The sequence below is a fragment of the Coloeus monedula genome, assembly GCF_965178545.1.
Source record: "Coloeus monedula genome assembly, chromosome: 5".
Lineage (NCBI taxonomy): Eukaryota > Metazoa > Chordata > Aves > Passeriformes > Corvidae > Coloeus > Coloeus monedula.
In genome coordinates, this window is record NC_138785.1 from 62,707,876 (window position 1) to 62,725,193 (window position 17,318).

Below are 17,318 nucleotides of genomic sequence, written 5' to 3' on the forward strand. Positions count from 1 at the left end.
AAAAAATTGTGGAAAAACATGCAAACCGTTTCATTGAAAACTTCTATTGTGTCTCCCATTTGGAGAAGCAGCTTTAAGTTTAGCAGTGAGAAGTGTCTTCTTCCTTTTCCAATTCAAAGTCAGCTCAGATCTGGCCAAATCAGGGTCCTCTGAGAATTTCAGTTCACACATGCATAGCTTCACAGTTAGAGGTTGGCAGATACATTTCCTGTGGACTTTGAGCAGGATCTAGGTTAGATTGTTGGAGCAGCATGACATTTTGTTGAGACTGCTCTTCCTCCATCAGGCACCAGGGTAACATCCATCAGTCATTTGTTACAATCTTTTCGTCTGATAAAAACCTCCCTCACTTAACAACTGCATCATGCCCAAACCCTGATCCATTCTGTGGATTGAACGAGACTGAGACCTTGATAAAAAAAACCCACACAAATTTGTCACTCGGGAGTCTAGTTCAACACATGATGTATTAATCCTGATCTGAGTGCAGAGCTCAGCTGGGAAATGGAGTACACACCCCTGTCCTCCATGGCATTGCCAGATGTAATCACAGAGAGGACAGTATCCGCATCACTCCACAACACTAGTCCTTGAGCAAAGATGCAAAACCTACCAGAAGACTTGACAAATTAAAACTGTAGATTTTCAAACTGGATTTCTATTCAGTTTACCTGCCTATGACAAACCAGGGTTAACAACTATTACTTCACTGTGGTGGAGTAATTGAACCTATGCTTATCATAAACTATCCCAGGAAAAAAAGTAATAGGAAAAAAGTAATAGAAGGTTTGGGCCATCCATCCTGATTAGTTCCATTTAAATCATCTGTCTGGCTGGTCAGGCAGCACATTCTCAGGCTGACTTCTGCCCCTTATTGTTCATCTTGTCACCTGCTGTACAACGAGTGAGCATTTGGGACCTGCTCCTGTTACATACACATCTTATGCTACTATGGATCTAATTTTATAGTTACTGTGTGATAAAAAATTTTCTTCTCACTCTCTCTTTGCCCTGAGAAGACAGAAAAAGTCAGGCTGATGGTAACGTAGTGGATGCAATTGTAGACAGTGTCGCAAGTACCTGTGATGTGAGGGGTAATGGTAGCTGGAGATAAGGAGAGGGAGAGGCAAATTTCACACATAGCTTCACATTCTGCTTCTGCATGTTACTTACTGTTCTGAGAATACAGAGAGAATAATAGAATAAACAGAATGGCTGAGGTTGGAAGGGACCTTCAAGATCATCTTGTTCCAACCTACATGCCATGGGCAGGGACACCTTCCCTTAGACCAGGTTGGTCAGAGCCCCATCCAACCTGGCCTTGAACACTGCCAAGGATGGGACATCCACAACCTCCCTGGACAACCTATGCCAGTGTCTCACTGCACTCCAGGTGGGGTCTCATGAGGGCAGAGCAGAGAGGGGAGGAATCACCTCCCTCAGCCTGCTGGCTGTGCCTCTTTTGATGCAGCCCAGAACAGGCTTGGCTGCAAATGCACACTGCTGTGGCATGTCCAGCTTTTCCTCCACAAGAACCCCCAAGTTCTTTCCCGCAGGGCTGCTCTTAATGAGTTATCTCCCAGTCTGTGCTCATGTCTGAGATTGCCCCCACCCAGGTGCAGTAGCTTACACTTGGACTTGCTGAACTTCGTGAGGTTCTTGTGGGCCCACTTGTTCATGGCAGGGCAGGATTCAGGAGTGATCAGCAAAAACAATTCAGCACTGCAAATAGGTAGTGGGGTGCAACCACATAAGAAGAGTATTCCACCACTTTGCTTCCAATTTGATTTTTTCTAGTTAAGAGTAACGTTTAATATTGTTTCTATTAATGTTACAGATTTTTCCAAATTTGTTTCTTTCCCGTATTTAAATGTTAGATAAAGAGAGAACTATTTGTATGATGTGCTATTTTAACTTCTGATTTTACTTTATGTAATTGCAGGACATGTTCATATCACCGACTTTAACATAGCAACCATAGTGAAAGGCTCAGAAAAAGCTTCTTCTATGGCTGGCACAAAACCCTATATGGGTAAGTTCTCAAGACATTTAAAACTGTAGGAAAATTTACAGATTAAGGATTACTAATGGTATAGCAAAATGATTTTAAGTTGTAAAAGCATAAAGTAGATGAGATCAACTTCTTTTTTTGACAGGATATACGTGTGTTAGCAGTGGAAAACTTGTGAGATAGAGGATGTAGTTTGGATGCTATTTTAAAGAGGAGCTTGATCTCTACACTGCTTCTAGTCAGGTTCTGTTTGGTTTTGTGAATTCAAATTCAGGAGAATTTCAGCCGTGTTACTTTCTGTAAATCCCCACATCTTAAGACAAGAATATATTGTATATTTGCACCACTGTGGCTATGACCTAGCAGAGAACAAATAATGTCATTTAAAAGTATTTAGGCGCATCCTTAATTGCTTTCCTATGTTGAGTTCCTCAGAAAGGTGTCTGTTTAAAATGAGAGTTCTTTGTAACTAATTGCTGAAGTTCTTGCCCTATGGCTTTTAGGGCCATGTTATATATTGTAATAATATATTTAAAATATATGATTGACTGAAGGCTGGGAGAGTAAAATTCTGTTTATCTGTCTTCATGTATCAAAAAGGTAAACTCAAACTTTCCCTGAAGCTGAAGGATAGAAGGCATCTCCTGAAGGTCATTTGTCCCACCAAAGTTAGGCTAGCTTCCATGACTAAGTGTATGTGTGATTTGTCCTATTTGTGGCTTTATACATATCTGCTGTTTTAGTTTTTTCTGTATATGGAATTGTCATTGCTTGGGCAGATGACTAGCTTAAGACTAAATGTATTTAGATTCAGGAAACCATATACTAAGAGACAGGTGTATCTCCAAGAGTTTTTAGCAGACGTGCTCAGAGCACACCTTACACATGTGCAGTGGTGAAATATTGGTACATTATCATGTTCTGAAACTGCCGTTTGGGGAACCAGAGGCCACTGTGTTGCCACACCTCTGCATTTTAGCATAGGAGTAAAAGCATGTGCTCAAGAAATAGGAATTGACACGGATGTTTTTCACAGCACAAAGAGCACTGTACTACCCTGCACATGAAGCAGGCAGGCATCTGCAGGGTGCCTCCACACCAGCTGTGGGACTGTGGCAGAGCAGTCCCAGGCAGTGGATGAGAGTAGATTTTTTCACATATGATACATTTTTTGTTGTGAATCAACAGTTAGCAGGAGCTGGAGTCTGTTGCCCCTGACAGGCTAGTCCAGTGACTCTGCTTAGATTAAATGAGCAGCACAGCACAGGCATGAGATATAGAGCATTAGGAGGTCAAGGGAAAGATGGGAGATAGGGAAAAGATTTTACCTTTTCACACTAATGGGTCTGGTCTCGGTTCTCTTCAGCTCATGTAGCTGTTCTACTCCTGAGGCTTCTTCCCCACATATCAGATCTCCACCATATCCAACAACCACACAAGAAGAAACAGTACCAAAAAATGCTCTCCTTTCCTTTATGAAGGCTGTCATACCATCCAGCAGCTTACTTTCTCTTCAGTGTGCCTTCCTCACCTCTTGGAAATGCAAAGATGCTGCAAAAGCCACAAGTGCAGTCTTTGCCATTCAGAAGGAGTCAGAAGAGCCATCCTTGTTTTTATTTGGAGCTATAAAAAGACAGAAAATATTTCAGAGCTGTAAAAATCCTGTGTTTCAGATGAAAAGCGATGGGTAAGGATTCTCTGTGGCACAGTTTGGATATCAAGGCTTCAACAAACCAAATATTAGGTGTGTGACAGATATGGCCAGACATTCATTGGTGCTGCTTTCCTCTTTTAGTTTACACCTTTTATTTTGTGAAGAATTGTAACTTTACTGAAATTCTGCAAGGACTTTTCAGTTGCAGTGATTTCTGGTTGTAAGGCTGTATCAAAGGCTTTCCATGTGGCTTCTCCTGAGACATTTAGACTAAGAGAAAAATAGAAAAAAAAACAGAGCTAGGGAGGTTGGCTCTATGGTTGGTGGTAAGATTTTATTACCAGGAATTCAAACCACATTTGAAGCTTGGTGTAACAAGCCAAAGTCACCTTCAAGCATGGTACTTGCTGAGTACCAGAACCAAGGAAATGTAGCAATTTCTGTGAGATATGCCTTATGCTATGCTGATTTTCACAATGATGACAGTATGAGATGTGATGAAAGCTTTTCCCCCCTCTTTAAGGTTTATAAAATCTTACTCTCATGTGGATCCTGTTATGTTTAATCAGATATGAGGGCACTCTCCAACCTTTCCCTTAGCAGAGGCCCTTATAGGATTTCTCACGTCTTCCTATGGCCCATTTAAGGAAATAAACAGAAAAATGTTATCTCTAAAGCCTCCGTTCCTCTTTGAAATCTGATTGAAATAGGTTAAGAAATTCCTAGGGAGTGATTTGTTCATATGCAGCATGACAGAATAAAAATGGTTTCCAGGAAAAAAACCAGAGTGAATTGATATTGTGTTGTAAAAATGCCCTAGCTGTTCTGATTAAGATGCCTATCTTGTAATGCTAAGCATGGTGTGAGTCAGCTCCTGCAGCTTTTGCTTAATCCCACTTCACATTAGCCTTTTAGCCCCTAAGTCTTTCTCAGCCTGAAATATTCCCTGCCTCTTTCCCTACTTATTAAATGTTTATGCAGAATGCACTGTACCTGAACCTGAATGTTTCTCTAGAAACCCTGTCAATTTCTGTGTCCCCCCCTTCCCAGCCAGTTCACTCAGACAACTGAAATACCTGCCACATGCAGAAACAAAGACAGCGACAGCAGTTTATGTGAAAGGAACAAGGCCAACAGACTCAGGTGGCTGTGACTGTGGAAGGCAACGTGTGCTGATTTGGGAAACCTGTGTGTCACCCGTGCCTGATTTTACCTTCACAAATTCACTGCTCAAACCTTCTGCAACACCTGTGACTGGGGGTGTTGTCAAGGCTTTATTGCAGAAATAGCTTTCGGAAACCTCGTACGGTTTCAGGCTGTCATCCTACCCTGGCAAGCAATGCAAAATATCCTTTGAGACCAGGCTGGCTTTTGGCAGGCACAGCTGCTGCCAACAATGAGCATGAGCACTTGTGCAGGACCCTCTCCATTCTGCACTGGGATGTGGACCAGGAAAGCCAGTGCAGGGCAGGACATGGTCCTTGGCTGCAGCCTGTGCTGGGTGATTCAGCTGTGGCTCTTTCTTCCTGCAGAAGGATATTACTTTGGCCTCTTGTGTGAAAGGGAAGTGTGTGTTCACCTGACTGGAAGCACCTGTGTAAGTCCTTGCTACTTTCAACACTTTTTCATCTTTATGAGTGAAAAACAAAAAAAAAGAAAAAAGGATATTTCTTAAGTTGCTCCCTCAAGAACAAGGCTGCAGGAAAAACCTGTGTGTCTGAAAGAATGTGCTTTGTGCTGGGCACCCATCTGCGGTGGTGGCACTCTACACTGGAACAGGTTGCTCAGCTACAAACCCAGAAGTTATATAGTAAAACACTTCTAGAAAACATGACAGGTGTCACTTTTCTTTATTCCTCACTTTGGAGGACTGGGTGTGTGAGTCCTATAGCATATGCTTTCTCCTTACTGAAATATTTTGGAATAATTAGTTTCCACGGATCTGTGTATTATTTCTGAGTGCTGCAAAAACTTGCCATTCACAGGTTATATTTTGGGGGGATTAAGGATTTTTTGGGGTTTTTGTGTAGTTTTGCTGCTGTTGCTTATTTTTGTTTTGGTTTTTTGGAGTTTCTGGTTTTAGTGGTAGGAGGGTTTGGGGGGACTAGGTAGAGTCTTTGATGTTTTTCTCAGCAGAGACTGAAGTTATTCAAATGACGCACTGTGACTTTACCTCAAATCAAACTAATAAAATACATTTTATTACACAAATACACCTGACAAAAATCCAAAGTCAATAAAATCAGTCATAAATTATGTGAAAGGTTTCTGCTACCCTCCTCCTATCCTACAGGCTTGTTATCTCAGGTTTTCACAGCTCCTTTCATAAGTTGCTGTCGTGGTGAAGAATGACTGTATGCCTGAGATTACCAGAGGATTGTGGATTTACACTGGTCCACTGAACTTCTAAAATGTATGAGTCATCCATATTTATTAATTAATACTGTAGGAGTACTATTGGATTCAGAGGAAAGCCAGTGGATGTTCTGATATAAACCTTTAATGTAAAAAAAAAAAACGTATCCCATAGGGCTAAATTTGTTCCTCAGATGGTTAAAATACAGCAGGGGCAAATTTTGAGTAGGGTTTTCAAAAGTGGTCAACCTTTGGTCTTTCTTTGAACTCAAGCAGTGCTCTGAAATTAAATATTGTTTTGCAGCTCATTGCATTTTGAATGCAGTTAAGACACTGTTTAGGTTTTTAAAAATCCTGCCTTTATCCTACAAGGAGTTTGACTGCCCATCTGCAGAGTTTCTGTGTTCATGGCATTACCTAACCTTTTGATCTCAGGGAAATCTCACTATGTCAGCATGGCAAGGGAGGCTCCTGTTTGTTCTGATAAGAACCAAGAGTGGCCATGTGAGACTTTGAGGTGCTGAAATAAATATTCCCCACACTGATGGGATTTTCAGCTCATGCTAGGAGCTACTTGGCTCAAGGGATTACACACTGAGCTGCAAGCAGGCATTCAGGTTTTGGTTCCACTCTGACATTAACGAGTAGGAGCATAAGCAGCTGAGGAACCTCAGGAGGTCAGGAAAGAAGTTACTACCTCCAGCTGCTCTTCACGTCTTTGTGCTCTCTGACTTCCTACCATCCTTTCAGATCTTCCAGCAAAACTACTAATGTAATCATTTCTTTGACTATTTCAGTTAATAAATACCACACTCTGAGTTCAAGAAGTAGTTTTGGGTTGGGATTTTTATTTGTTTGTTTGTTTGTTTATTTATTTATTACCTGCCTGAAAGGGCCTGATGTGTTGTGGAGCTCTGCAGGCAGATCTGAGGGGGAGCAGATGTCCAGTGGAGGTGGCAAATAGTCCCCAGCAGGGCCCTTCTGCCCACTGGATAACTCTTGTTCTTTGGTCAGGCCAGCCCCCCCAGGTTTTTGCATGCATAAACTGGTGTAAAGATATTTTCTAACCTGTGAGGAGTATGCGAGGCAGGAGTATGTAATAGTCCTTCTGGTGTGTCAGGTACAGTCTGTCCTGTGAATCCCCAGTTATGCAGATCAGCTAATTTCAGTATTAGGCAGAGCAGCTGCTGTCTATACACTGGAACATCAAACAGATATTTTTGGACAAAATCCCTTCTAAAAATTGCTAGAAAAACTGGCCCTGCAGCCACTGTGAGCTTTTGTATGGAGTAATGAAGGCGCTTGTGTATAATTTGATGTTCAATAATGGGCGACCATGACATGCTCATTGCTGTTGGGCTTGCTTTCAGCAGGGGTAGCAACTTGAGGTGGTTTCTCTGAGGCTGATCCGGATGTTCAGCCACTAAGGGCTTCTCTGTGCAAGGTTGGGAAGTGAGTTCTGTTCAGTGGTTGAGTAAAGCAGAGGGTTGTATGAGGATAGAACGCTGAATAAGGGCAGGAGAGGTTATATAGCCATATGGAAAACTAATAAGGCATTCTAAATGCCGTGTCTGTTTTCAGGTAATGGTATCTAAATTATTTACTCTGATTGAATAATTGCATTAAATATGAGTATTAAAACTATTGAGGTGTATAATGTGAATAATGGTGCAAAATCGGTTACATGGCTTTAACAAGTATAAACCTCACGGTAGAAAATTGCCATCCCAGCATGGCCAGGTTTTAAGCAGCATTTTGCCTTATAAAATAGAAGTTAGCAGCTGGCTAGTCTAAAGCTCTGAGTCAGAAGGCTGACCATTATAATTTAGACCCTTTTAGCACATGAGAAGGTAAACACTAGGAGGTAAATTGATAGTTTACCAAATCCACATTTATATTCAGGGAGAGGGAAGTTGTTTTATCCCATTTTGCTCTAGAAACAGCTTCTACTCTGGATAGAAGATCACTTGTCATTACTGTAGCTCGATTTCTGTTTTCTATTTAAACCATGATCCAGAAAAATTACTGACCCCTGAATTTACTTCTGAGGGGAAAGTGAAAATTATTATTTTCTCATCACAGTGCTGAGAAAGCAATTAATATTTCACTGAAACATCTCAGTTCAAGGTTCTTGGAATATTATTCCAAAAGTCAAGTTCATTTTTTATTCAGCTCAATCTGTCATGCCTTAAGCCTGATTCAGCAAGGTAAAACTATAAATGTGTTATATCCATCATCATTCACACACTTAAAATTTGCAAATATCTAAGATTTTAACAGCTTGACCTGTGCTAGTCAGTCAAAATATTGCTTATGCTGTGTGTATTGTATATATATGTATATATCAATTTATACTTATAGACATAATTTTTTTGCCAAGATCAGGGACTAACATGTGGAAGGAGAACGATATCTGGCAGTGTGGTATTATGCTGAATCACAGTTAATGACAGTGGAATGTATTTTCTAATCTGAAATCTTGGGCATTGCAATCAAAGCCACACCACTGAAATATGTTTTGCTGCAATGACTACAGCAGAGTGTGTTGCTTTGCAACCCCTGCTGTAAACCACAAACCTCTGATTCCCCTTACTGGCAAGTAGGGTCTCTGCTGAGATACAAATAGACTTCAGAGAGCTGTAGCTAGACAACTGGATGAGCAATGTCAGGGATTTCATTCTTAAGAAATGTTTTGGACATATCCACCTGAAATGGATCATTCAAAAAAAAAAAAAAAAAGAGACAAAACCACTAGGGTTTAATTCTTTGTTTCATTTTCAGTTTCTCCTATTGATAACACTGGCACAGGGCATTTTGCAGGAACTGATGACCAGCTGTCATTGGCAACATTTAGCTTTTAATGGACAGTGAGCTCTTTACAGTAATCTATCTTGCAAGACTGACTAGTAAGTTATTGCTTAAATAGACAGATTTGTTTGTATGTAGATGTTCCATCAGAAACAATAGCAGCTATTCTTTTTGCCAGCCACACCAAGAGATAGACCTCAAATTGATCATTTTATCATGGTCAGCATTTTCAAACTCACCTTTTAGCACCAAATTAAACATAGTCTGAATTTCAGAGATCCAAAGCACTTACAATTTATGAAGTTGTGATACCAATGAGTACTCAGCAGATTTTCAGAAACCGTACTCAAAACATTTTATTCTTTGTACAAAATGGACTTCTACAATAGGAAAGAATACTGAAAATTTGGTGTAGCATTGTTTGCATTTACATTGATATTCTCTTTAATTTCAAGCTCATGAATCACATTGTCAGATACTAATACCTTTCCACAAATAAAGGTAGATAATTACCTACCAGCTACATGACATTTTCTTTTTTATAACTTTATTTTTGTTACAGATCTTTAGGAAAATATGTATACAGTATGAGATGCATTGTCTACATAATTCACATTGCAGACTACTATGAAAATTCCAGTGGATAGTTATGTACATTAATGGATTTGCCAGAAATTACCCCCTTTTGCACAAACCTACAGAACAGGAGTAAGGATATCACAATAAGCCATTGCTTCTGAGATGGGTGCAGACCCACTAGATTTGCTTTCACATTCAATTTTTTCATATGTTGTCCCCTAGTATGGTTTTATTTTACAGAGAAATAACCATTTATTTACTTCCTACAGTCTGCAGTAATATTGTATTACTAAAAAGATACTGTGCAAGAGCATCAGAACACACCTCTCTGAAGAGGATTTATTTTAACTTATTAGTTGGAAAGAAATCTTGACTGGAAATTTATATCGGAGACTGCAAGAAATGCACTGAAGCACACAAGACAGTACAAAAGTGGATTTGTTTATGTAATTTTTCAAGAAAGCAAAGCAGATAAACAATAAAATCATGAAAGTGTATTATTAAGAGAAAAATACAGATGCAGAAAAGAAACAACTTTGGCTAGTTGCCAAAGTTAAAGATGTGCAATTACTCATTGTTATATAAGACACAGACACATTCCTGATTTTGTTGTTTACTCTGTTAAAATTAGTACAGATGTCCCACCTTGGAATGGCTTTGGTATTTAAAGGGTTTTTCTTTGTCAAAGAAACTTTTCTTTCAAAAAGTTGCATGAAAGGTGTCAGATCACACTTCTGAAACCGTGAAAAGCAATAACCCAAACAAGAAGACTGCATTACTATTGAATTGCAGACTTTAGAAGCTCCCCGTACTCTGGGTGCCAGGTTTTCTGGGTGTCTGAGCAGAGGTGAAGAGCCCATGCAGTTAATGATGACTGCCAAGAGGAAGAAGCTGTAAAGACCTCGTTGAGGCTTTCTGGCCTCAGATGCCTCTGTCATCCCACTCAGATGTGCTGTGAGGAGCTGGCTGCTTGAGCTTCATTAGGATCACAGGACTGTGGGGTGGCTTGTGATAGCAGGGGCCCCAGGAGCCTCTAGCCCAGCTCTGCTCAAAGGGTGAGCAGTGAGGCTGGACCAGGTTCCTGCTGTTGAGTCATTCTTCAGGCAGCTCTAGGAATATGTAGTTCTCCATCATATGAAAGAAATTAGGTCAGGGGAAGCTGTGAGGACCTGTGGGATCTACCAATTGCAACACTTCTCAGCTTTTCTTTGAATTCACTCTTGATGCTAGACTTTCTATTATTTGATTTAGCTTCGCTATTTAAAAGTTGTGCTATTGCCATGCAAACATCTACTGCGTTCCGCCTAAGTGCCTGTGATAGGAACTACAGCTCTCAGCCAAAACAAACTGCAGGATCAAACCCATTATTAAACCCATTTATTTTCCTGAAAAGCCTTTGTTCAGTAGAAACTGCTAGAGGGAAAAGGTCTGAAACTCTTGTTGTTGCAGGTACTCTCACTCTTGTTGACACAAACTCTCGAAGGCAGAATACTGCCTGTGTAGATGCATGGGGGTAAAAGATGAAGTATTCTTCTCATCCTAAGTCTGTTATGGCAAGAGAGGTTATCTTCACAAAGGGTGCACACATCACAGCTGTTGCCCTTGCTCCAAGCTGGCAAGCTCAAATTTGGTCATCCGTTGGAAGAATCTACCCAGAGCAATCTGCAGGATGGCTGTCCAAGATGAGCCTGGGATCAAGTTCAAATTTTAAAAGATTACAGGTAGCTTATTTAAGTAACAATGTTAAAGAAATTCAATCAGAATTTCATCCCTCCTTTCAGAATTTTTATTTGCTTTTATCCTAGCCAATTTGCACTCTGAATTGGTTCTCCTGGCACAGTTATTTCTTACAGCAAAACCTAGTGTTATGTCATGTATTTCACATCTCTAGTTCTTCAGAGCTTGGCTAATTCCATGATTTGGAGGGTGTGCTGTCTTTCTGTAAGATCATGCTTTCTCTGAATGAGCAGGCAAACTCCCGAAGTCTGCACACAGCCTGGAGCCCTTTGTTCGCACCTAATGTCTCCATTCAGAAAAACTTTTAGACACATTAAGCACAAGCTTAGTGTGAAATGGGTGTTTAACAGCCTCGTCAAACTAGAGAAAGGTCTTTTGGCTTCAACATCGTTGAGATTTCACCCTGAGAAAAAAACCTGTATGTAGGATACTGCAAATTATATTGCACCCTCTGCCAGTCCCCCACCTCACAGGAAGAGAGTGTTTACAACTGCTTCACTGGAGCTGGTGGAATGCAGGGAGGCATTCCAGGTGGACTGGAAATAATGATGTTAAAGTGGGCAAAAGGGGCTATCTGCTTTAAAAATTGGGACCTTAACTGCTCATATTCTGACCTAAGAATGCCATTGGCTTAAGGTAAGAGAACAGCTTCAAAACTCCAGGGCAAAAGAAAGCATTTTCTGCTGATCTGCTTAATGTAGGATGATTTGACCTTGAAACTTTTAGAACAAGAAAATAAAATACAGTGTAAGTCAATTGCTCAGTCACTAAATTAGCAAAACAGCTGCACGATTCTGGCAATGTCAGGTTGCATCAATAAAGTACTTTCACCTCTATCTCACAGAAATCAGATAGTGATCTGTCTCATTATTAAAATGTTAAAGCTATAAAAGAAATAGTGAAACCAATATTATACCTACACAGCTCAGTAAAAATGCCAAAAGGCTATTTTCTGTAATGAAATATTGTACGTCATCTAGGCACGGTGGGCAAAAACCATAACAAATGGGGCTAAATCAAGCAAACCTTCACTACAAGGTGCCTGTGGTGATATTCAAAATATAAGTTTGGTGCCTAATGTGCAATTTAAGTTCATCCATCCATTCAAGTAATAAAAAGAGTCCTGCTTACACTCTCAGGACCTATCTGATAGACTGCACACCTGTAAAATGTGCCTGCACACCAGCAGCATGCAAACAAGAGCTGAAATACACACGAAGATATAGCGTGCCAAGGGAAGCTATGTCATCTGGAGGTGAGACAGAGTTAACTCAGTGTAATGACTCTTATGGAATTGTTGATTGATGTCATACTGGATCACAGCACAAGTTTTACTCTGACAGAGATCCACTGGTCATCTATTCTCCAAACACATGTATCCTAGCAAAAATGTTTATTTAGGTGCCTGCAGATCTCATACCAAATGTGTTTAGACATGGTCCTGCTGGCCAAAGAGTATAAGACTACTTTCATACATTCACTGCTTTTTATTCTACAGATTAGAGTTTTGCCATGCTGAACTCTTGTATTATATTTGGCTCTTGAAGACTTTCTGAAGTCAGGTCTGGAGTTGTAAATTATTAGGTTGCCATCCATAACTCAAGGGCTGCAAAAACTCCTCTAAAAGGAATGCCTTTCCATTTATTAAAGGTGCTTCTCTAAATGCCTTAAATAGTGAAATCCCAAACTGCCAGTCAGAAGTAAGTGTGACCAGAGCACATCATTCACTGCAGTGTGCACATCACAAAGTGAGGCCATGGTAATCAGAGGGTAGTGTGGTACATTAGACTCGGTACCATGGCCAGAAGAGGCTCACATGGTAGTTGTAATCTAGCATGATGTTATGGCTGGGGACAATGTTGTTTAGAAAATCTCCAGTGAAAGTGTTGTTTTCACAAAGTGCACTAAGATTCTGCTGTTAAATCATTAGAAAAGCATGACTGAGTATTCATTTCATTTCATTTCATATGCACTCTTATTTATGTCTGGTTTTCTGAAGAGACTACAGTAGCATTATTTAGTACAAGTTTTTTCCTGAAATTAGACAAGTGGATCCTTGTTTTGAAAATACCTTTTCTTTTCCTCCACAAAAGTTACTTTTATGGAAGTCATTGCTTCATTGACAGTGGGTTTTCTTGCAGTCATCACAGTTTCTCACATCATAAAATCAGTGTCAGGATTTCTAAGTACCATTTTCCTATGTTGAATACTTTTAAACCTGTCTGATTAGTTCTACCCAAATGGAGAAGAAGGATGAGATTTACTCTATTCAACATCTCCATCAATCAGGAAGAACCACCTCACTTGCAGATATTTTTCCCATAAAATGTTTACCTTACCTTAAACTTTCTAAGTCACACTTCAGATCAAGAATTCCCCTCTTATTACTTATTTTTATTCACATAGCTTAAAACTTCAATTAATCAGGTAAGAATTAACATATGAAATTACTGACTTTTGAAATACCCTGACTGGTGAAGGTTGCTTTTTATCAGTAAAACAAGGCACTGAAACTACATCCTGAAAATACTGTTCTTCCAGGTCTATTTAATTCCAGTTTGTTGAGTCCTTGATAATTTTTCAGCTGTGAAATAATATCTGTAGTGTAACCTTAATGAAATGCTTTTTTGTTTGATTTCATTTACTGTTTTAGCTCCCGAAGTGTTCCAGGCTTTTATGGATGGAGGTCCAGGATACTCATACCCAGTAGACTGGTGGTCTCTAGGAATTACAGCATATGAATTACTGAGGGGTTGGGTAAGAATGATGGAGTTTGTTGTTATCTGACAGAAGCCTCAAGTTTGCAGTGCCACTGAGTGCACTCTTCAGGATAAAATTTGAGGTCCACGTCAGGAATGCTGTCTTGATTCTTTTCCAGCTGAAAACACTCTTGGGAAAGTTTCACCCCACACTCAAATACATTATGAAAATTTGCCTCAGTTTGGCTAAGGAAAAGCCTTATGTTAAATGGCTTCTTTATAATGCTGAATTGCAAACAATGGTGTTCTTTTTCGAATAGGAGTTACTCCAGACTCTATTTTATCTTTGATTGTCTTGGCTAATACTGTAAGAAACCTAATGCAATATCCTAAGATGCTTGGCCCAGCTATAGAAAATGCTTATCTGCCAGTGCATTTGTTTCTTATCTAATCAATTATGTGAATAAGCTTAATGAAAAATCTTCCTGAGCATGGTCAAATATCACAGAAGATAATGGAAAATTCTTTTCCATTTTGGTTCAAAGGATTTCAGTCAGTTGCTTAAATATTTGCTATTCCCCATGGAAAACACTAATTTAGATACTATTTCAGATGACATAGCTAAAGTAGCTGTTTGAGGGTTTTAAAATTATTTTTCATTCCTGTTTTGGAAAGAGGATTTTATTGCACTGCAGTATGCTTTTTTAAAAGGGAAGGAGTATTTTTTATATTATGACACTAACACAGTTCTGCTACCTTGTCTTGCCAGACAATCCATCCCACAAAGATCTCACAATTTCATGTAGGATGACAGAAAAAAGAAAATAGAAATGAAGAATAATTGTTATTTCCTCTTTTTGGTGGAAGACTTAATTTGAGAGTGTCTGCATATTGTTGCTTCAGCATTTAATTTTTCAAAGGCCTAAAATTTGGCCAATCTGTTTTGTATTTTCACAGAAATAGAAAAAGTTATGCTCCTGAGACAAAGATCTCTCCCATGCAAAGACTGTTTCAGCTCTCAAAGCAGAGGAGCATTAAACATCTTTCTTAACAAAAACAACAAACCAACAATTATTATCAATTTTTCTCTACCATAATTCTCAAACGTCAGGCAGTTTTTAGGCTGACATTCTTTCTGGAATGGAGAAGTTAAAGTCTGGCAGTGATAAGGATAATACATCCTCAATCCTAGTCACAGACGGTAGTTCTAGCTGCACTTACAGTAAATTTAGAGAACATCCTGATGGTTTTATAACAACCCTTTCACCACTGAGTGTCTCTAAGAAAGGAGCACAATGAATGATTGTTAATGAAAGCTGAACTCCCAAGACTAATCACAAAAGATCACTTTAATGTGACAAATTCACTTTAATAAATGAAAAATTACGTAGACTAATATCCATTTGCCAACATCCATACAGTCTTTCGTGACTAAGTCAATCTGGCCACAAACAAAGCAAAGTTGAGACTGAATCAATTTTTTTGTTTGGTTTTTTTTAATAAAAACATTGCCATCTGTACCTGCTCAAGTCAACCAAGTCAGCTGCTTGTTTTCTCCTGAAGAGCAGCTCTTGGCTGCTGAGCAAGCCAGAGGATGGCTTGGCAGCGCACACCACTCTATGGATAAGGAAAAGGTGAATATTTTCTAAATTTTTCTAGTCTAGACAAGGCCTAAACTGACAAGTGATGACAAGAGAAGTAGCAGTGGGTTGAGGAAATGTGCTTAACCCGAGGCACGCTGCTGTCTCAACAGCCGCGAGCTCCGAAGGCCCATCTGGGGCAGCAGCGCCGTGCAGATGGCCACGAAGGTGCACTTTGCACACACAAGGCTGCGAGCTAAAGCTGCAGGCACGCAGCCCCTGCTCCTCCAGGCTCCCACAGCTCTCTGTCCCACAGCAAGGAAACAGCCCCACTGCCACCCAGAACATGGGTGGGCGCTTGGAGCAGCCCACCCGCGCCAGCAGCAGCAGCCCTGGGCAGAGAGGAGGCTGTGGCACAGGGCAGAGCCACAGGACACAGGGCTGTCTGCAGCTGGAGCCTGGTGCCTGCTGCTGCATGGGAAAGGCAGCAGGCAAGCAAGGAAGGAGCATTAGAAATAAGGAACATCACAAATCTGATTTTCCACCTCGGAGCTGTGCATAGCGTATGATGCTGGCAATCTGAATTCAAGAGGTGATAAGTAAAAGTAAAATGAGCAAAAATGAGTTGTTTGTCATTGAGCTGAAAATTTTTGGTTTTATTTGCCTCTACTGCTCAGGGGGCTCAAGGCATTCCAGCCACTCTCATGTCTGGCTTCTTAGTGCTGGGCAGCTAAAACAATGCTGTGCTGGAAATGAGGCTGTAGCTACAGGAGCAGGTTGTGTCCAGTACAGAGCTGTCTGCACCATTTTTTGGTTATCCACAGCAGAGCTAACATTTCTCACTAGTTTTTCTCCTTTAATTTTTCTCCTTACCCAACTGCTAATAAAATACCTAGCAAGAAAAAAGCAAATTCATACAGCCTTGCATCAGACATCGATCTTTTCACCAAGTCCATGAAATTAAACTGTAATTAAACTGCCTGTTGCCAACTGCCACGTGACAATCTGCTACTGAGCTATAGACAACTGCTAAAATGCTACAAGACATGTATATACCATGAATTCAGTAGAGACAAAGAGAAGGAATGAGATAGTAGGTGGGATTCCCAGGTTCTGACTTTCACTGCAATGTGACCAATTTACAACAAACTTTGATAAAAAACCATGAACAAAAGCAAACCAGATTTTTTTTTTCTTTTTTCACAAAATAGAATTGAAGGGATAGGACACTCAAGTGGATTGAATAGCTGAAAAACAGGGGAGATAGAGGTATGAAGAGCCTCAAAAGACCAAACTTATAATGGCCATTTATGGTTTGAATTAACTAATAACAATATTTAAAATCTCTGCAAATCTAAAAAATCAAGAGGGCAGAATGCTAATAGTCTTGAAAATAAGGTAAACTTCAGAGATTTTCCTGTGAGGAAAAAGGCATGGACAGAAATATCCTTAACAGAAAAACTTTTCATGATTCACAATTCCTTATAATTGCTATTTTTAGAGTTAACTGCCATTTTCAACAATTGGTGTACATTCTGCCTCAATGATCCTATTGACCACATTTTTATATCAAGTTAAGTCAGCAGTAGGTTACTTCTAGGTGACAGAAAGCATGTCAAGGCTTCATTTTTAATAACTGTTTTATGGCAACATTGCCACAGGTAGGGAAAAGCATGACAGACTATTTCTAATGACAATTTTGAAACTGATTCAAGAAAATGACGTATTTAGAGCAGACGTTTAGGTCCTGTTGAATTCATATGGACATGGTATAGCTAAATGACAACAGGCTAACTTAATGTGAATCAAAGCAAAAAGATTTAAGCCCTCCTTGAACTTATTTTTAGAACACCCCAGTGCCTTGGAATGGACTTGGTTTCATACATATGTTAAAA

General features: G+C 39.9%; 1 protein-coding gene across 2 annotated transcripts in view; it reads left to right on the forward strand.

Moving 5' to 3' along the window:
• STK32B (serine/threonine kinase 32B) overlaps positions 1–17,318 on the forward strand; it is a gene marked incomplete at both ends in the record, with an annotated part of 159,344 nt that overhangs the window by 115,602 nt on the left and 26,424 nt on the right. The window contains 2 exons of one of the 2 annotated variants that reach the window (XM_082281902.1): positions 1,943–2,032; positions 13,798–13,901. In XM_082281902.1, the coding sequence (XP_082138028.1) occupies positions 1,943–2,032; positions 13,798–13,901 (194 nt within the window). The remainder of the gene's footprint in view (positions 1–1,942; positions 2,033–13,797; positions 13,902–17,318) is intronic. The other variant, XM_082281903.1, reaches the window with a different exon arrangement.